This window comes from Trachurus japonicus, chromosome 3 (assembly GCF_045865225.1).
Source record: "Trachurus japonicus isolate A0001 chromosome 3, Traja_1.0".
NCBI classification, from domain to species: domain Eukaryota; kingdom Metazoa; phylum Chordata; class Actinopteri; order Carangiformes; family Carangidae; genus Trachurus; species Trachurus japonicus.
Genome location: NC_140909.1, coordinates 19,076,701 through 19,098,494, shown reverse-complemented (window position 1 = coordinate 19,098,494; position 21,794 = coordinate 19,076,701). Strand labels below are relative to the sequence as shown.

Below are 21,794 nucleotides of genomic sequence, written 5' to 3'. Positions count from 1 at the left end.
AGTTTTGTAGCACACACATTCTGGCTGTTTACAGCGAGTGTTGTTTTTTGTTTATGTTTTTTATTTTTTTTGGGTGGAATTCCAATGCCATGAGGGCCAATTCATTTATAGAGTTCACTGTGCTGGCAGTTTCAGTAGCTGTCGCCTTACTCCTCATCCTCTTTTGCTCCCTTATGACCACTTGTGTCCATCTCTCTTCTATAGAACCATCTCCCTTTAACAAGTTACGGCTTCATATGTCACACCCCATGTTGCAATACAAAAGGTCAGAAAAAAAGGCTAAAACAAAAAACAAAAGACACCCCATGTCCATTTTGCCTGGTCTTTACAGTGGATTGTCGCTTGAACACAAAGGCCAGTGAGAAGCCTTGAATGTCTGCACCCTGTCCAGCACAGACATTAGGAAGTTCAGTCTTTTTTTCTCTCTCTCTCTCTCTCTCTTGTCATTCTTTTTTCCCCATCCAGAACAGTCTGTTCATAGCTGTCAGAGAGTGCAGTGACTTGTACATCATGATGAGCGAGATATCCAGTGGCTGATACCTTAACATCCAAGAGAAAGAGACTCGTTGCTTTTGCAGGGGCAGATGAATGTTTCCTTTTTTACCCCCTCTTTTTTCCCCCCCCTTTTCATTACGACTTCAAGTATTTTTTTTAAACAACAGCAAAAGTTAGCAAATCTACATTTTTTTTCTAGTCTACTTTACTATTCTACAACCTGGTGCTAAATCAGCATCCAGAGCAAAGATCAGCCCCTATACTACGATTCCATGTCTTTTTTTTAATACATTATTTCCATTTTCTTTTATTCATACTTACAGTAGGCCACTGGATATTGATTTAATGGTTTTTTTTTTTTTTTTACTACGAGTAAATTGTAATACTTGCAGCTACAAGGTATGAGTTTTTAAATATATATTTATATATTTATATATTTATATTCTTTTAAAAAGCGTTTAGTCCTTTGGTCCCTATTTCCTAAGGAATGATGCATGTAAATTATCCTGGATTCTCCTCTTGTCTCCTCTTCTTCTTCTTCTCGTTTTCCTCTTCGATCCAGAGCTTGCCCTGTCACAGAGCACAACACCTGTGTAGGCACAAAAACCAAAATGGCAGCAGGCTGGTGTGTGTATTTGTGTGTATGTTTGTGTGCGCGCACACGCATGTGTTTGCTTCAGTACTTGAGTTGGCATTTGCACTTATTTATACATGTACAAAGTAGTTTTTTTTTTTTCATTTTTCACTTTTTTTTAGGTGTAGCATCTTTAAATGTGTATGATTGGTTTGTTATGTGTATTTATGTGTGTTTATCTATATCCTGTGTCAGTATGCATGCTTTGAGCATAATGAGTCTATAAAGGTTTTTTTCCCATCATGTCTAAAAAACAGCAGCAAAAAGTTGGTCTCTGCAAAAAATCTTCTTCCACAGACGCCAAAGCAAAACAGGGAAAAAAGAGGCATTTGCGAAGAAAGAAAAAAATTAAATAAAATTAAAAAAGAAAGGAAAAAAAAACACAACAACTCTGGGATCCTTCTCTCAGTCACCCAATCTTTCAGCGGGTTTTCCAGCAGGATCAAGGGACCACCCTTCCTTCATGATATGTAGCAGAGCAAGAAGTCTTTGTACTTTTACTGCACTTGTGGAAATAAGGTGTTGTGGCCCTTCATCCTGTGACACAGAGAAAGCGAGAGGGGGGAGAGAGAGAGAGAGAGAGGGAGAGAGAGAGGGGAGGGGGCAAGGAGAGTGATTCAGTGAGGCTGCGGCAAACATGCTCAGGGTTGCTGGTTCCTGGTTATCACACAGACTGACAGGCACAGCCAACAGCATGAGAAACAGACGGGGAGGAGAAAAAAAAGAGGAGTGTGTCAATCAAAACCAGAAATAAGTGGGCAAGAGGTGGGGAGGGAGATTTGTGTTTTAACCATATGGAACAGACATCTACACTGTGACAGCACTAATCCAAGGAAGGCCTAATTTAAACTGACTATATCTCCCTGCACAGAGAAAAAAATCCAGCTGAATGTTGCCTGAGATGTTGCTGTCATTCATCTTATTGTTAATTCATTACAAAAAAAAAAAACAAGCAGGAAACATAAATAAATCAGGTGTGTGTTTGAGTCTTAAAACTGTGTAATGATTATAATGACAGAAAAAACAATGTTTTTCCAATATGAGAAAAGATGCATATTTCAAGAAATAACCTCTAATTAGGATCCCATGAAAAACCAAGCCAGTATCTTCCCTGCCTTTGTGTTGACTCTGTATGCTACACTGTTACTAAATATGTCTGTGCTGCCGAGCTGTGGGTATAAAAGATCTAGTTTACAGCTTATCATCTCTAATATGTTGTGAGCTATGACGTGGGTGAAGAAAGGCTACGAAATCACAGCAAATCACTCTGTGGAAGTGAACATGAAAGGGTCTGACTTTGTTACGAGAACACACGCCCAGATGCTCTTTGTTCTACCTTTCCATTCCTGTAAATGAGCTTGTTACCATTTCATAATAGATCTGGCTTTTTAGATACGGGAGCACAGATTCTAACTTGTTTCTTATATGTGCCAAAGCGAGAGCCCGGCCATTAGCAGCATAAAGCACTAACAGTCCCCGATTACGGATGTTCTCTTTTATAAGCCACAAGCGACTCTCGCTGTACCACAAAGCACAAGAAACACACAGTGGCTTTAAAATAATAAGTAAACAGCTTCTTTAGAGAAAAAGAAACATCACAACTACTTCACCCTCCAACTTTGTCAGATAAAGAATTTTTTTCTTTTCTTTTTTCACTACAAGCTTTTTGTCCCAGTCTTATGCCCTCCCCCACCACACCGCCACCTACTTGGACGGCTCCATAAAAGACACCTGGCAGTTAAGAGGCAAAGTTGATGCCAGAAAGACCTTATCCCTCAAGGCTTGCCTGGCTAGACACCCCCCTGAGTTCACTGGATAGACTATTGGAGGTGAGAGTCACCTGCAGGGCTTGTGAGAGAACAGGGCAGAACGAGTTCGATGAAAACGACTAACTCTTATCAGGGTTTGGCCCGGAGGGAAAGAAACAAACTCGCTCGCAAAGAAAAGACCTTTATCACTGTGAATCTGTGTGCTGCCTTTTTCGCTTTTACACACAGAATTTTTATTAGAGAATTTTTGAATAACAATTATCTCAAATACAAGCAGCAAAAACAAAAGGAGCTAATTTATCCGGAGGCATAATCCTACTTAAATATACAACAAGAGGCAGCGGCAAATACTCATCCCAGGTATTTGTGTTTTGCTCTATTTCTGCACCCTGCTTACACATCTCTGTGTACAGTATGGCTGTGCGGTGGACGGATTTTAGCCATGTGGGTCTACAGCGCTGCCTGCAGCTCTGCTATCACAGTGTAATTGGTTTGCACCCTCATAAATAAATAAATGGGAAGTGATTCTCATGTTAGGCAAACAAAACAATCTTGCAGAAGTACTCCCTGTGCAGATGGAATCCACCGAGAAGTGGAGTGTCAACATTTGCCTGTGCTCTCTGCGTGAATGGTGGAGATTTAATTGGCTACACAAACATAGGGTCATCTTGGCCATCTCTCAACTAAACAGCTGTCGATCGGGGGGAGGAAAAGTTTTTTTTTTTTTTTTTGCAAAGGATCAGACTTTCATAAGAAAGAAAATAAAATAATAAATCATAGTTTGCTTGAAAAAACACTGTTGATGTGAAGGTGAAGAAATAGAGAAATAGAAAAATGCAGTACATCCATACACATGAACCCCACAAGAAAAAGTAAAACATCACAAAGGGCACACGGTACAATAGCACAAAGGGTTAAAGGCCACTTCCAGTTATAATCAATCAACCACTCAGCACGTGAGTTACATTATGTACAACAAGTACCAGCCAAGAAAGGCATCGGCTTACTGCACTCCACAAACTGCCAATATACAATATACAGTATATATATAGATATATATAAAAGGAGGGCAGAATATAAAGAGATAGAGTTTAGAGATATCAATCAACGCCACGTCATGCAACGCAGTCACAGTCCCACCACATGACGTCATCCAAAAGAAAATGACACCATGGGTTCAACTTACAGCTGTGGGAACTTGGCCCCATGACAGGTGTAGGGGGGGAGTGGCTATAGCGGAGAAAGGCCACCTCACACTGTGATGGGCCGTGTCAGGTTGCCACGTTGGTGGGGGTGCAAAAGAAGGAAAGAAACAGTGGGATTTTCTTTTCCTTAAGTCAGAATTCAAAGCACCCTTTCTATTTGTTCCACACTCTCACTTTATTCTGCCTGACAACTCAAATGAGGTTATTATGGTTATTACCATAAAACTGAAAAAAAAAAATTGACAAGTAAAACAGAAATAACAGAATAAATAATCTTCAACACAGCACAAAAAAGGCCTTTTCTTGTGCCTCAATGTGGTGGTGGAATATTCTCAGGCTGACAACATTTGCAGGTTAAAAGGTTGAATTGATGTTTTTATATTCACAAAGATAACCCTTAAGGCAGAAATGCATATTTCAGAAACTTGTCCTGTCTACAGTAATTGGATTTGCCTTGCATTGTTTGCTATGAGGGTGGCCGTACAGTGAGTGCTTCAGCTTTTTTGCATTAAGTTTATCTTTAAGACACCAAACGCAATTTCAGAGTAGCAGGGCTCCTGAGACCAGCAGAAGAGAATGCTTTCTGATCGTGTTTTTAATTCAACTTCAAAGCGAAATTGTCAGTATTAGACAGAGAAAAAGAGGAGGGGGCCCTCTGAAGTTATCTACATATTGAAGTTTTTACCTAAGGAACACACACAGAAATTCATCATTCAAGTTTCATCAAAGTTTTTCATCGTTAGAGTGTAGTTGAATTTAGAAAACTAAACAGTTGCTGCCAAACTTTATTCATTCCTGGTGCTCAAGAGCTCAGTGTACTGTTTGCCACAACACAAGGCAATACATGAAAGAAGTACAAAAATCTTTTAAGCAGATTGGTCTAATCTTTAAAATGCACCTTTATATACGATTCCTTGTTGTTTGTTTTTAAGAATCTGTGAACCTAGAGCTGTGGTACAGAGCTGTCTTCAAAAGCACCAACAGCAAAAAAAAAATTCTGTGTTTTCATGGGATTGCTCTTTGTTTTGGTCTATTGGTTTTCCTTAACTCAACAACAGAAATGGTGTAATAACAGAGGAAAAACACATAGATGGATTGAATCGGACCAGAGACGAAGGAGAACATGAAACACGCGCACACACATGCACACAGGTACCCCCACACACACACACACACACACGCACACACCTCCTGATAAAGTGACAGATGTTATTGTGAGAAATGTCTGTACTTTGAGACATTCTGAGTACATCTCAATGACTGTCCTGTCATTCAGTGCTGTTGCAGGATATTCTCCATTTGTCCCTCATTGATGTGCTAAATCAAAATCACAACCCCCCGCTTCGCTTCTCAGGGTGTCTGCTGTGAAAGCTTCTCTTCAATTAGCAGGACAGAGCTCTATTCAAATGCTATCAGGCAAGGGATAAAGGGAGCATCTATCATTTATATGGCATACCACCTTCCATTAATGCCATCTTGTGGCTTTTAAAGAGTCAAGTCTAAAACAAACAAATGGTGGGACCATGCTGTTATTTATGGAGAAATATAATCCAGGCTTATGTTATTGTAATGAAAAGTTGTCTAGCCAATTGGGTGAAGAGAGCATGCATCTGTATTATTTTCGCACCAGCAGCTGCACTTTGTGACAGATGGGCGATGATTCTCAGAATCAAGCCTGACACGGTGAAATGATTCTTTATTGAGGGATGGTGCTACTTTAAGTAAACTATCTTTTTATTATTTTGCATGAAAGCTCTGACTTTTTAAGTGCCTAAGGATGGCACAGCTGAATACTGAAGAGATCTGGACGCAGATCTACTCTCAGGACATCTGCACATTTGCAAGATCTTTTGTTGTCTCTACTGATTCTTTAATAACACCAGGTCCATTCGAAATTTAAATTAAGATATTTATCCACATTTGTCCGAACAGGATAGATTTTACTAAGATTAAATTGTTACTGTTGATGTGTAAACACTGGCAACGTGTTAGATTTTACATTATCAGAGTTAAACTACTCTTTAATAACATTACGCATTTTTTGTGTACTATCTTTTTTTTTTGGCATATATTTTAGGTACTTACAAAACCTCCAAAATATTGTAGGTAATTAAAATGAGATATGAGGACATGTATCATGGATAACAGAAGAGCAAATGTCAAACAAATGTCCTCATGTGGGGAAAAAAATAGTCCTAAGAAAGATAAAGTTAAAAATAATAATAAAAAAAGATATCTCTGCTGTCTTATGTATGCATCTATGTATATGTTTGTGAGTACCTACGATAAAAAGGATGACACAATTTGAGAGTGGTGTATGATTGTTTTAGTTGAGAACTTGAACTAACCTAATGGTGCTTACTGGAGTTGGTGCTGTTTTGCATCACTATACAAGCCTCTGCAGTTTATGGGGAGAGTAAGTGCTTTTCCATTAAGCATCCTTTTTGATTATTTATTTTTGTGAGCACAAAATTTTCTTTCAAACATCCTGCATTTACTCCACATGCTCATCAGCGGTCTTGTAAAAAAAAAAAAAGTTGTTATAGTATAAATCTGCTCTGTATTATTGTGCATCTCCTCCATGAATCTTCCCATAAGTAAAAGCTCTGCTGAAAGAGGCCCATGGATTTTGCGAAGCAGCTGACAGAAATGTAATGCTGAGCTATTATAGGAGCAAAACTGTTGCAATCTGGTCTTATAAATTTGTAGCTCAACAACTTATATCGATTCCCAACGCCGTCCTCAGTAGACGGGTAATTATGCACAGCTGGGTATTGATGATGTCATCAGTTTCCGCTGGAGTATCATGCAGGTCCAAATTAGATTTCAAACCCCAGAAGAAATAAAAACAATTCAGTGAAACAGGGCAATCTGACACAAATCTCAAGAGGCCGAGTTTGTCAAGAGGGGCTGTGCAATCCAGAAACTAGTTGTCCTGACACTTTCACAGCAAAAAACAAAAAAAACAAAAAACATGTTAACTTGTAGGATAATTTCATGTCACATCAAGGCTTATGGGGGCACAGAGTTGGAGTGATTACAAAACTAAAATTGTCAACTTTTCTTGCAGTAGGGCAAGGTAATTTGTGCATTTGTAATTTTATTAGTCTCTTATATTTATCACAAAATCTGTACAGAGATAAGAGAATTAAAAGTGGAGGATGGGTTCTGTTTGGAGATAACTGAGGAACAGTGATTTTCCCTCTTTTGACCATCTGATCACCTCACCTGGAAGTCCAACTCAAAGAAGTTGCCCATTTTTTGATTTGCGGTTAAAACCTTGCAGAGGAAAAACACATTGTAAATCAATTAAATGCCTGAGAAATTGAAATTATATAAACTTATTAAGGATTAACTACACACTTTATTTTTGTGAAATTGCCTTTACTCTAATAAAAGACTAAAAGCTAATTAAAGCTAAGACATCTTACCTAGGTTTGAAAGTGAAATGATGTTCCTCATTTGTGAATCAAGGTTTAATCGAGATTTGAGGCAATTCTACATCTACTGTGGCAATAAGACTGTGCAAAATCAGTTACTACGTTATTAAGTAGCAAAGTGGACTGGTTTATTTAAACAGGCATGGAAGGATGTGGTAAGATATGGTGTTTTATGGCATGGGCGCCACTGTACCTGGGTATGGACAGCAGACGAGTCAGTAAGGTCGGTTGGCATCCTTTGGCCGCTTTAGCTGCACCTTCAGCCTCTTCATGCCTATCTGAAACCCGTTCATGGCCTGGATAGCGGCTTGAGCGCTGGATGGGTTATCAAAACTCACAAAGCCTGAGACAAGAACACAGAACGGGAGAGCAAGATAGGGGCAGAGAAAAATGGGAAAATGGATTTTTTTTAAAAAAAGGAACAACACATGAAGGGAGAAGAATAGGGGGGAGAGATGAAAGAGAGAGTAACAGGAAGAGGAGAAAGGGAGAAAGAAAGATAGGGAGAAAAAGACAGGCGGGATGAAAAGAAAAAAGAGGGGAGAAAAAGACCCTTTTTAACTCTCAACAATGACACAACAATAGCTCTTTGTTTTCTCTTTTCAGTAGATTAATTGAAAATCTTAGAATTAAAAAGATTACATAAAAATACCACAAAGGCTAATAACACAGATATTAAAAATCAAACGAAGAAGAGCTATTAGAATCTGGGAGTTTAACTTGAACAGTGAACAAAAAAACATGAAAAGGTGTTCAAAGATTAGAGAGGAGAGGGAGGGAAAAAGTAGAGTCATGTTGTGTGTGGATTTTTAGAGCAAAAGGAGTGTCTGTAGATGTTACCTGACTGTTTGAGCTTTGAGAGAGTGGCAGGGCCGTGTGTGCGTGCGTGTGTGAAAAGTGTATTTTCATGTATTCGTGCGACTGAGCGTGTATCTGAGTAAAGAGTAAAGGGCATGGGGGTCGTGACGAGATGCTCGGAGCAAGGTGTGTAGGACGGAGGTGCCTGCTGCTCTGAGTTATCACCTGGGTGTCGAGGCGGAATGAGCCCACAGCTTTCCACACCGGGACTCCTTGCCTTCTCTTATCAGACACCTCCGTGATTGACGGCCCAAATTTTCCGCCTGCCAGCTGATTTGATCACACCGCTATGGGTCCAATTTAATTTGGGGGGAGAGGGCAGGCTTTTGTCAGTGCGGGTGAGATAAGGCTGCTGCTTTTACAAACCCTTTAAACAAACTGAGCAGGGAAGGACCTGTCAGTTGGCAGTGATCCCCCTCCCAATCCTACAAACACAAGACACACACACGGACACACACACACTGGCTATCCCTGGCTTTAATGAATCTCCATACCTCACAATTACATCCACATGCCAAAAAGGTGATAGGGTACTGGGGGTCAACGTACAGAAGGAGCGGAGGAGGACTAAAAACACACTGCAAACTTTAAACGCTTGAATCCATGTGTGTAAAGATAAAAGCAGAATAAGATATTTGAGCACGTTTCCAGCTTCAGCTGTTTTCTCCAGACAAAATAGCTGGCTGATGTTTCATATCTTTGATGCGGCACCGACTGTGCAGAGCTGTGCAACTCAATACTACAAACACTCCTGGTGTTTGAGGTATGGCTCTCACCGCCGCCATCCATATCAGCAGAATGTCTGTACACATTGTTATGTTATGCATTTTTAATATAAACACACACAAAGTTGCAAAGATTTATTGGTTGACAGTGGAGGACAGGGCTGGGTAGCATTCTCACATTGCCCTACAAAAAAAAAAAAAAAGTACTATGTGATGATTGTCTGCTGTTATGCTGTTTGGTATAATAAAAAAACCCTTTTCTGCAGGGGTGGCTCTACTGTAGAGGTGAGGTTGGAAAAATCTGTGGTATAACCCACGACTACACGACCACTCGGCTCCCTTTGAACAAGCCATTGACGCTTTTTAGCAGTCGGGAGCGGCCATGGTGAGCTCCTGTGCTGCTGCTACAGTTTTAATATATTTTTATTTTATTTATTTAGATCATTATTTTATATTGGCAAGTGTTCAGGGGGAGATTTGCTTGTCCTTTGTGGCTGTTAAAGATTATTAAAGTTTCAAAGTGTAAATCTGAGGATAGTGAGTCTTTGGAAAATTATTAATGTATAGACGAGTGCTGCTGACACAAACCTGCAGAGGCAATGTTCCCTGAAGAACAAAAAAGCATAACAGCTGAAAAAAAGGTATATCCTGTTTCCAGAAGCACTTTAGGTGGACTGTATTCCCTAGAGTATATTTTTTTCCCCATATCTAAAAAGCAGAGGGTTTCCTTTTTTGTGTGTGTCTGTCTCTCTACTCTCAGGAGACCTTTTTGAAATTCATTTCCAAGTTAAATCCAGCTTATTCCACTTAACAAGGTGAGCTTTGATCACTTTTAAAAGTCAATGTTGAGTAACTAAACACAGAGGATAAAGACTAATGTTGTTCCCATAGACTCCCAGGTTAAATTAAAAACAACTGTGAGGCTTCTCAATAGTGAATGTCTACAGGATGTTGATTTTTGCCTAATGGCTATTCTTTACATTTTGGTGACTTTGAAAAAGCACAACCCTCGCTAAGGACACAGTATGTTAATCTAAAGATTTATACAAAGTTTAAACACAGTTTTAAATGGGATCTCTGTAACCTGCGTCACAATCGTATTTTTTTAATTGCCTAGTGGTGAAATATTTTATTAATCCCTCAGATGTCTCATCTGCACTGCTTAATAGCGAACTGTGTCACATACGCGTGTCCATTTTATCACAGTGCAAATAAATATACTAAACAGACATCTGTCTCAAGTTGACAGTGATACATCCCTTAAGAGTATACTCCAAATCCTACTCCAGGAATGCTTCCTCTGTAGGAATACGCTTTGAGTGCTCCTCTGCTGACCTTTTCATCATATTGAAATGTTCAAGCTTCTCGGTAAACACTCCATCTCACAGAGTGATGTCTGATTATCTCCTCTCAAAATCCCAAAATGTAGTTCACCTGTGCTACTGGGAAATCAGGTCATACTGACGTTTCTGTTCAGACTCATGGGCGTCCGCCAACGGTATTTGATTTAAAATGATCAGTTACACAAATAATAAATGTACTCTATATACTGAGACATTTTAACATTAAAGCATATGGCCACTTTAACACCAATTATTAGAGAAGAGCTGTATTTATGTGGTGTATGTAAGCCATGTTATTTGGTTTTTAGTTAGACAATATTCTGTTTTTTGTTTGTTTGTTTTTTCAAATGATGGTGAGAAAATTAAACTCTAAATCCTGTCATACCTGGGTTGCTTATATGTGACAGGTAATTAACTTGTCATAATTATTTTGTCAGTGTTTCCCAGTTTGAACACACAGTGGTGCTTCTGTTAGTGTATTTGGTATCCATCATTGCTTTAGATTCTGTGAAAAAATAAAAATTCAGCATGTGCAAAGCCACGTTTTGTAAATCAGTCTTACCATCTGTTCATTTTTCTACTCCTGTATACCATATGAAGGTATGCATATACATACACGTCTATCTATACAAGTCTGTGAGTCCACAGCGCCCATTAACCAGACCATCAAGGCTTAACTCACACATTTTTAAAATGAAGTGTTCCAAGTTCTTGGAGGCCTAATAACTTATCCCCGTTAATGCACAGCATCTTCTGCCTAATTTGTTAATGTCTTACAAAAGAGCCCTGGGGCCCCTACTATAAAAAGGAGGGAGAAATGATTGGAAAAAAACCCACAAAAGAATCATGGGTTAAATTGCTGTTTTTCAGCCAAGATCTTAATTACTAGCCGTGGAAAATAAGCCGGTGAGACTGATGAGGTCACCGCCCCTTTGTCCTTCCCCCTTGTTGACTGACGGATAGTGATAACGAGAGGCATATGTTTAGAGGAGAGCACACACAGGGAGAAGAAGAGAGAGACTGTCCTGAGAGGGACAGAGAGCGAGAGAGAGAGAGAGAGAGACAGATAGACAGACGAGGGAAGAGAGGAAGAGAAAGCCTCATAGACATGCTATGTTGAAGAGTAACTGAAAGAAAGCCAATGCTGGGAGTCTCTCTTTCTGTGCCTGTCTCCTGGGTGTTGCTGTCCAACTGAATCAACAGCAAGGCCCACACCAGTCTATTATTATCTCTTTAAGCCCATGGATTCCACCTGCACCGCCTCCACCCTTGATGAACTGGTTTGCTGTGTGGGAGGCGAGAGAAAAGTAAGGGAGGGGTGGCGGGATGCTGCTGGGTTGCCCGGCTGGAGGATTGAGGGGGTGGGGGTCTGGGAAAATGCTTTTCTATTGAGTAAAGGAGGCTGGGAATGGCACAGAAGGGGAGATAGATACTGATTGTATTAGGAAAGGTGTGATAGAGAGGGTGATGAATCAATGTGCGGAGCAAGTGGCAATTGTGGAAGGATCTTTGGGTCAGTAGCTAGATGAGCGATTCATTCATTCCCAACGTCCACCCTCTCACCTCACCCCCCACCCCCCCTTTTCTTTTTTTTTCTGTTGGCGAGCCCCGCCGTCTTATTAGATATGCCTGTGTGATGAAGCCAGGGAGCACATGTGCATTGCTCCCATGTCCCCCCGAGCCCACCCCCACCCCCCATGCTCAGTGGCATGTAACGGCACCTTTAAAATGTTAATTGCAGCTTGATTAGGGTAGACACTGGGAATAAAAGCAAAAGCAAACACAAATTGCAGGAGAGCAACAAGAGGCATGAGAAGATTGCTAAACACAGCCACCATGTGACTTTGTCCATGTTAATGATTTATTATTTTTTTCTCTCTCTTCTCCTCGCTGGCTGTTGATGTTTGACTCACCGAAACATTTGCTCTGATTGGTCGCTCGGTCCACAAAGACTTTGGCGGAGATGACGTTGCCGAAAGGCAGGAACATTTGCATGAGCTCTGCATCTCCGAACTCCTGGGGCAGGTGATAAATAAACAGGTTGCAACCTTCTGGCCCTGGTGATGAGAGAAAGACAACAGGGGGGTTAGATGGGAGCATAAACAGGAGGCGCCCAGTGCGACAGACACTGGCCACAGTAACATAGGTGGAAAAAATGACTCAATAGAGCAATCAAGACAATAATCCAAGGAATATATGAACCATGTAAACAGCAAATCCTGATTATGTTCCCCGTGGCACAAATATTAGTCGTATTGAACCTAGTTTTTTTTTCTGGTATACACACCATAATCCCATTTTCAGGGGTTCACACAGGTTGTTTGGTCAGCTCTTTTGTGGTTGCCATTTGAGTCCTCCTGAGAACCTAATTTCACGTAATAACTGAATAGCACTTTACTAAATCTCATTATACAGTCAAATTTGACTATTGTCTGAGAAACTACGCCGGCTGTTGCTGTTTGTGCACGTGTAAACAGCCACAGAGAAGAAGAGATAGAAGTAAAAGAGAAAAAACAGCCAGATATAAAAAGGGAGACAACAGGAGGGAGAAAAAAAACGCAGAGAGGCTGATTGAAAGAGAAAGATTGAGACGGTTATATTGAGAAAGAGAAACAGTGGGACAGAGAGAGAGAGAGAGAGGAGGAGGCAGAGCATGCATTAAGACATAAGCCAAGTTTTTGCCCCAATTACTGCGTGACAGTAGGACTGTCTTCCAATCTCTTTCCATACCTCCACACTCATCCACCCAGCTGCCACATATTGTACAGGCCAATCAGGATAAAGGCAGGAATGAACTGGAGGGAGACAGAAAGAGATGGGACCATGGACGGAGAGAGAGAGAGGGATAGAGGGAGGTATGGGGAGAGATGTGATGGACTCGGGGACACTAGGCTTGCAGCTGGTTGCCTGGCTAGCCTTCTCTCCTGTCTCATTGCTCTGGGTGATAGCATGACGAGATGAGACCGGGGCTGGTGAGAAGGCTGATAACAGAGCTGCAGTGGTGGCTGGCTGTAGTGCTGCCATGCCTCAGCGAGATAGAGGACACACACACGCACATGCACACACAGGTTGACAGAGAGTTTTTTTTTTTCCAAGGCTGAAACTCAGTTCTGTCTGTTTAGGTTTAGGTCTCTGATGGAGGATTTATCCTTTAAAAGAAGTTGTCTGCTTAAGGGAAAAATTACTCTAAGGATAGTTCATAGGTTCCTAAAGTAAAGAAAAAATAAAATGAAAATATACGGTATGTTCAATGTAAATGAAACGTGTACAAATTATATATGTAGCCCATTTGTGACAGAGTACAAAGCGCTAGGTAAATATTTGGCAGTGCGTGTTGACAGGGTGATCTGGCTGCATCATTTGTTCAGACACAGTGATGACTTCTTCTCACAGTTTAGGATGAGAACAAATTTGGTACAATTCACATGCAGAATTCATAATAATTTATTTTTTAAAGAAGAAGTGACTTTACACATCAAAGTCTGTTTACAGGCCTTGGGCAGTACGACTTCACATGTGAAAGTGTTACACAAAGCCTTTTAGGGCTCCAGAGGGAGCTGCGAGAGTCTCAGAAATGGCCTCGAGTGATGTCACTTGACGTAACCTCAGCGGGGGCTGAAGACTACAAGAGAGAAAGTGGGGTGGGGGGAGTTAGAAATGTGTGAGCTTGCAGAGCTCTGGATACCACCACTCATCTCTGCTTGAGGCTAACTAATTGTGGCTACGTTAGCTGTGACTAGTATGACGTACCTGAAACTCCAGCTGAACTGTCAGCAGTTAAGTGTTGCATTTTGGGTAATGTAAATGCCATTTCTTAAAAAGGAGGATGCAGGTTATGCATGGATTGTATTGTGCGTCTGAGTCTGAATCAGAATATTACACTCTAAAACATTCATAGGGCAAGTCATTGTCATTGTTGTGACAGTTCCACTCAACAGCAAGACAGAGAAAAAGTTTTGAAATCCGGCTGAACAAGGGCAACAACAAGGAAAACGAGTGCAGCTAAGTGTTCTTTTCAGTTTGCCATCACCTCAAACAACCACTGATACTGATGCTGTCTGCCCTGAGCTCTTGAATGGGTCTTAGACAGCCATCTTTTGTACTACTGCCTAGTACATGTGATAGACACAGAGTATTTTACTCGTCTTGACATCTAATGCATAGTATAGTACGAGTGTCAGCAGAAAATACAGCACATGCCAAGGGCACAATTATTTTTTGTTAGATTGTGGGTTATTTTTGAGGGCAATATAGTATAAATATAGTGTGGCATAGTGAGCCTTTGTATTTCATCATAGACATATTGTTGAAATTGACACCAAACTTATATGGAAGGTTGCCGCCTTTAACTTCTTCATACAAAAAAAACCCAACTTTGATTTTGTTTGTTTTTCATTTGTTTCATTGTTACCCTTTTTACAACTAATTCATTTGCAGAGCTGATTAAAAGTTTGGGCATAATTAGTTCACAGGCATCTGACAGCATTGCTATTTGCCATGTGGGTATGTGTTGCTGTGTAGTATTGAGATGTAGCTGTGCTGCCTGGGATGCTTCTCTGTCGTGAAAATGACATATTTTCAAAGAGTACAGCAAAGATTTGTCTGGTTAAAATTATATTTTTGGAGTTTTGGATTTTGGAGGATTTCCTTTGTTGATATTCTCACAGACACAGAGTGATAGAATGCATTGTTGAAATTGTTAGCTTTCAGAGAGAGGTTGAAGCTGAGGCTTGACTGTGCCTGTGTGTTCAGGTTTAGGTGTCTCTTGTTAAATGGCAGAGCTGCAGACACAGTGGCAATGGACTGAGACAGACTGGGAGAGGAGCCAAAACCCAGAGGAGGCCAGAACTCAGACAGGCCACTGGCTCAACCAAGAATAGCTCTATGTGTGTGTGTGTGATGCTTGTGTCTGCTTTGTCTTTCTGTGTTTGCATCACCATGACTTCTATCTCTTCCCGATGATTAAAATGTCCCTTGGTCGCAGTGAGAGGTGGGATAAATTCAACAATTGCAAGATTCCATGTATTTATTGTGTAGTAGTATGTGAAGCTGCTGATATGAGAATAAGTTGATATACTGTATCTACACTTTATTTACACATTTCTCCACTGTGACCTGGGCTTGCACTCTCTATCAAGAAATGCAAACATAAACTTTTTTCTCCAGGCAGTTCTGGAAAAAACTGAACTTGAGAATTCCTTTACTGAATATTCATGCCACTCTACGCTGTCTCATACAATCATATAGATGAATAATTGAGACTGAAAAATGGTGTCAAAAGGAGTGATTTACCATCACGGTATATCCTATGCTTTATTACATCTGATGCTGTGGCATAAGAATGAACACTACACTAGGAATGGTAATAAATGATTATGCATGCAGCTAATTAATCTGATGAATATTTATAACCACTTAAACACATTGTAATGGACTGATTAAGCAGTCCAACGCTGCGAGTTTGAATTAGTGCAGTTTTTGAATAATGACAGAGTAACTTTCCATCTCACTGCTAATGTTCTTCTCTTTAAATGGGAAGCCTTTTTCTCACATTTTCCCCAGCCAGCTTTTTCCCTCCCTCGCTAATTCAAAGCAGCGCAGCTACATTAGAATGGAACATGGCAATTATCACCTTTTATCTTGGGTGGGCGCGCTTGCTCGCTCTTACCTTCCCTCTGTTGCTGGGGAATGATGGTTGGTTGCTGGGGGAACGCTTGGCTGATTGGCGCATAGGCGGCAGGGTAGGCTGCTGTTGCAAAGGGAGAACCAGAGTGGAATTTTTCACATCTCCATTTTCATATTTGACACAACAAAACTCAAATCATTATTCCATTGTTCATTTGCGTCCTCTAGACACTGCATAAATAAATTGCATTATGACTGGGAGCCTGGGCTCATTTGGCTGGTGGATCACTGCACAAAGAGCGTGGCAAGAGGGGAGTGGAGTACAGTTCAACTGAGCAGACACACAAAGAAAGAGAGGGAGACTTACACCATGTTAATAGGAGCTGATGTCGGGCAGAATGCATTGGTCTGAGAGGTCTGTGTCATCTCTCATGTGGGAGCCTATGGCAGGTTCACATCCCCAGCTCTTGGTATACTTTTGGAATTAGGACTTTTTTTGTGTGTGGGTGTATAATCAAGTCAAGTGAAAATCCTTTTGCAATCCTTATGTAAAGTAGCCTAATCCGGGGGAAAATTGGCTGGTCGTCCGGCTATCTCTATACCTGTCATAGTGTCTGCGGATGTGACAAACACAAAGGGAGAGGGGTAGAGGGAAAGGGACAGATGGAGGAAGTGAGAGAGGAGAGGAGGTAAGAGAGACGGATCACCTGCGTAGTGCTGGACACCAGCATAAGCCTGTTGGAGAGGGTCGGTCACTGTTGGACTCTGTGCTGCAGAGAGAGAGAGAGAGAAAGGGGGTGATAAAGAGGGAAAATAAAAGCAAAACAGACAAAGACAGCGGTCAGGACGGATACAGAAACAAAGAAAGATATAGTGAGAGTGTTAAAGAGCAAGGCAGAAATTGGCTTATTCGTGGAGAACCATTGGGGGGTGTAGAACACACAGGGAGTGGGAGAAATGTGGCTTGTCATATCTCTCAGTTCTTCAAAATGCTTGTTTGCCCCAGATGTTTGCATCAAATATTAACAACATGCCAAACAAACCACTTTGTAGTTCATTACAATCGCAGCTGCCTCTGCATAATGCAAAATGGGAAGTGTGAGTCTGTCAGTTCTTCAGGAATCAGTCCCAGACAACATTAAGAAGCTGAGGACGGGTTGAGACACATCAAATTAACCATAATGGACTGATGGATGAACTGATGGATCCATCATGATACCGGGTGCTCAGAAATCTGCCGGAGATGCTGTTGATTGACCCTCGAGCTTTAAATGTTTCAATTCAAATGAGAAAAAGATGTCAGGAGAGTGTGAAGTAAAAAAGGGCTCTTGTCAACTTTTGAACAGCACTGTACGACATAATTCAATTTGTCACTACTGGCATGTTGAACTTGCATTGCGGCAGTTAGGTTATGTTCTTATTCAGTTCATGTGTTACACTAGAATAATCGAACATTCACACATCACTGTCGGTGCAAGCAGCTGAACGTCAGAAGTGTCAGGGTCAGAGCGACTGTCCCGTGACGGAGGATGTTACAAATATATCTCATGTTTCTTAAACCTTGATTGGCTCACCTGGGTAAGGATGAATACCATTGGTGTAGATGGGCTCAGAGGTGGGCTGCCCGTTGCTTTGAGGTGGGAGGGCACTGAATCCGTTGACCCCGATTGGGGTGGCTATGCTGGGCACGGCTGTGGCAGAGATGCCTGGGGGTGTGCTGGTGCCTGCAAATAGATACAAGTCATTACGGAAACTGCAGGGTGCAGGGTTCACATGATGCACACTCAAGAAATAGGGGTACGAGAGAGGTATATTTTTGTACTGAACATTTCCTCACAAATGTACAGCTGTATAACAGTCACATAATGGGTCCTCCTGAGTAGTGTGCCTTTTGACCCAGTATAAAGTGCCAATAATGTTGTTTGGCACAAATTGGTAGCAATTCAGTCGGAACTACTGTAAAGGTACAGTTAAAATCAGTGCAGGTGGCTCTGGCACAGTGATTGAGGTGTAAAGGTGGCACAGGGGAAGCTTCCTACATTTTTCTTCATCATTTGCCCACGTTCAAAGTTGGATTTTTATTGGGGGGCATAAGTGCGCTTTAAAAGGTATAAAATTGGTGTACTAGAAAGGCTACAGTACTGAAAGCAGAAGCCCAAGCTGCTTCTTCTATCCACCTTTTCTCCTTGAGATGATATTCCAAGTCTGTCACCTTGTCAGTGCCCCTTTGTGCTGATGGATTTTTATTATTTTTCTAATCCAGGTGAAGGGCATTTAGGTCTTGTAGGATTATGTTTGATAGGCATTGCCTGGTATATGTAGGCCTTGTGGATTACAAATGCCAGGTACAGCGTCAAGCCACTTTATTTAATACATTTGCAATGACCCTGCCTTCAGGCGGCCTGCCTACTTAGTGTCGAGCCATCAAAGCTCCTCATGACAAGGGCCAAAAAGATAGTTCAGACTGGGGTCTAGGATTATCTCACACAAATCTTTGCTCTTATATTGTATAAGCCAAGGACTCTGCATCCAAAGTCATCGGATTGGCTGTGTTCCCAGAAAACACACACTGTCACAGAGACACAGAGGGAGAGAGCGACAGACAGGGAGCGAGCGAGAGAGATAATGAGAGAGAGGAAAAGAGAGAGAGACTATAATGTGGCTGCCAATGAGTGTCAAGGAATGCTGTACATCTTCTCCCATCATGCCTTGCTCAATACAAGGGCCTGCTTCCTTTAATTCAACACTGGCAATGTCTGCTTCAGCCAGAATATTGAGCCTACATCTAAAAAAATGGAACAAGGGCAAAAGTAGAAAGGCCTTGAATGAATATATTACTACTGCTTCTATAATTCTTGCTAATGATAAAAATGTTCCAGGGCAGCAGTGAGAAATGGAGAGAGAAGTCTTTCGTGTGTGTGTGTGTGTGTATGTGCATGTGCGCACACACATGCCTCTGCTCTTGCAGTCGGGCCAGGTAGTGCTTGCATGCGTGTGTGTGCCTATTAGTGTATACCTGAGGACGGTGTCATGGGAGTAGCCACCAGGCCGTTGACATTGAAAGCTGCCATTTGCTGCATTTGAGCGGCAGCAATGGCTGCCATGGGGTTCAGGTAGGACCCTTGTGTCGCTGCCATCAGGGCTGCTTGCTGTTGCATCATCTGCTGTAGGATTAAAGAGCAGTGGGGAAGAGAGGCGGATGGCGGGAGGGATGGAGGGAAGGACAGAAAAGGGAAGGAGGGTGAAATAGCCGCAGGACCAGAGCATGTTTACTCTCACATCTCTGTTTGCTTGGCCCATGCCTTGTTCTTGAACAGAGTGGTCCGTGTTGCCCTGCAGCGTTGCTTCCCAGCTACTCTAACACCGCTCTGGCCATGTGCTCATTATACTGACACAAGATAAAGCCTGTGTGCTGAGACGAGTTTAACAAACTACAAGACTATGCATATCTATATGCAATGTATATGTGTGAGAGAAAAAGAGGGCGGCGGTGGCAGAAAAAGTGGAGAGATTGTGCGTGAGTGGGCGAGTCTCACCTGTCAGGGTGAGTTGTTAGCTACTGTATGAGTGCAAAATCTCACACACTCCTAACTCAGGCTGTGACTTTCATGTGTGAATATGAAGTGCGGGTGGGGTGAGCTGGCAGGGAAGGGAGTAAGGGGTGTGGGTCTCTGGTAATGACATGCACCTCTCTTTGAATGTAGGGAAATACGCGTAATTACATGTAATGTTAAAGAGGCAAGCATGGGTTGGCAGTTTAAATTCAAAGAACAAGTCAGGAAATTTGAGAATGGAAAGTGAATATGAAGTGGATGTTTACAACTGTATGAAAGTAAAACAGTGTAGTGCTGAGGATACATGATAAGCAGCTTCCCTGGACAAATGAGGGGATAAAAAAGACAATACAAAAAGCAGTGCAGCATCTTCTGTAAAGCCTATGTAAATGTAGACACTAACAGCCATTTAATAGTGGAAAACACTTTAAGTACTGTAGTTGTTGTCTGGGAGTGTCACGTGCCTAGTAGGAGAGATTGTGAGTTCAAACCTTAAATCACAACAGTTTTTTGTTTTCTTTTTTAAAGCTCACCGTCTCCTCCCCCGCCGGGCTGAGACTTACAGCATGAGAGTAGGCGCCATAGGCCCCAAACTGGATGGTCATGGGACTGAAGATGCCGAGCTGGCCCGCCATCTGGTGCATCCTACGCAGGGTCCTCTCTTTATCAGTGTCTGCAAACTTGACCACCAGACTGGACGAGGCACCCTGGAGGGACACATATATTTGAAAGGTTGGTGAATATGCAACTAACTTTAACTTTTTTATATACAGTATATTTCTAGATAGGTTCAGTTTTTCACTTCTGATGTGAATCTTCATAAAAAAATCTTTTAAGTTTTGCAGTGCATAATCATGCACTTTCAGCGGCTGCCTGAAGATTAGCTAAAGCAAGTAAACATAAAAAAAACTAAATTTAAATATCTAAATATAATAAGTCCAAAAAGTCTTTGGAGCTGTCAGTGTTTCCACAAAATAGGACAACTACCGCAGTTACTTTCAATCAGCAGTTATGGGAGATTGCACCTGCCACTTCAGCCGACCAGCTAATGAGCTGGTGTTTATTAGAAAAACTGTCTGTGGATATCCTCAAACTGAATAAATAATATTTCATTCACAACCGTGAAAAACACACAGGCAGGCAGTAGCACAGGTCTTATGAATTTCCTAAAGGGAATGGAAGACATGATTACTAATGTCACTGACTGACATTATACTGTAACACACGCCATGCCTGAGAAGTCTATTGCGCTTGTTAATATGAGATGCTATAACTGGGAGTGTGCAGATATATGAACATGTTGAACTATATCAATCTGACCGTAACCTATATACAGATCATTTAAAAACAAGGTTGCTGGATGCATGCATTAAATTTGCATCTTTTATTGTGTGGTTGAAAATAGCTTTCTCACAATGTGTGTTTCCCCTGGAAAATGACCTACAACTAAATGTTGGCTACAAAATAATAATAATAAAAAAAAGATGTGGAGCTGATCTGTATCAGTGCATCAACCCTCTTTTATTACAAACATGAGAGTGGATCCTTTGCATCGCTGCTTTGCATGTTATTAATTTCTGTCAACTGATGTCCAGTGCAGATAACACTTCAGTCTTCCAGGCCTATTTCTTAACTGTGGAAGCCAGTGGAACTGAATATGCACATGACTGCAGTCTCTTAGCTGTCAGCGTTAAATGGAAGAGAAGAGTGAGTGATATTTGCTTTTGTGAACTCTCCAACTCCACTGTATACACTGGGAGTGAACTGTGATCCTAACCAGATCCCACAGGAGTCCCAGTCCCCCACTGGTAAGGCTCCACTGAATACAGTACTGGGTAATTAGGTCTGACAAAAGCCTTCGGCATGTGGAGGGCAAAGTATTGACTAATGGCTCTGCCTTATGGCAGATATAGTTCCATATTGATGTCCGTGCTCCTGAGTTTGCATCCAATTAAATCATTTGAGAGACAGAGACCAGAGTCAGTTTCTCATGTGACATCCAGGAAAGGAGAGAGGGAGCGAGTGTGTGAGTGAGGGACACAGAGATAAATACTGAGAGAAAGAGAGATACTGTAGAAGGAGGATCAGGAGGCTGCCAGGCAGAGAAAGCAGCCACAGACACCGTCAAGAGGACCAGGCTCCTATT

The 21,794-nt window shown here is 41.5% G+C and overlaps 1 protein-coding gene across 16 annotated transcripts in view; it reads right to left on the bottom strand.

The window, feature by feature from the left end:
- Window positions 1-1,037: 1,037 nt before the first annotated feature.
- The window catches only part of celf6 (CUGBP Elav-like family member 6), a 134,803-nt gene continuing 114,046 nt past the window's right edge, over window positions 1,038-21,794 (bottom strand). For 2 of the 16 annotated variants that reach the window (XM_085765515.1, XM_085765484.1), the window contains exons 6-13: window positions 20,182-20,355; window positions 19,111-19,255; window positions 17,669-17,818; window positions 16,802-16,864; window positions 16,138-16,218; window positions 12,383-12,526; window positions 7,737-7,886; window positions 1,038-1,666 (exon numbers count right to left, since the gene is read on the bottom strand). In XM_085765515.1, the coding sequence (XP_085621641.1) occupies window positions 7,759-7,886; window positions 12,383-12,526; window positions 16,138-16,218; window positions 16,802-16,864; window positions 17,669-17,818; window positions 19,111-19,255; window positions 20,182-20,355 (885 nt within the window). In that variant the 3' untranslated portion in view covers window positions 1,038-1,666; window positions 7,737-7,758. Of the gene's footprint in view, window positions 1,667-4,084; window positions 4,155-7,736; window positions 7,887-12,382; window positions 12,527-16,137; window positions 16,219-16,801; window positions 16,865-17,668; window positions 17,819-19,110; window positions 19,259-20,181; window positions 20,356-21,794 lie in introns of all 16 variants that reach the window. The other 14 variants (XM_085765524.1, XM_085765590.1, XR_015034623.1 and 11 more) reach the window with 13 other exon arrangements.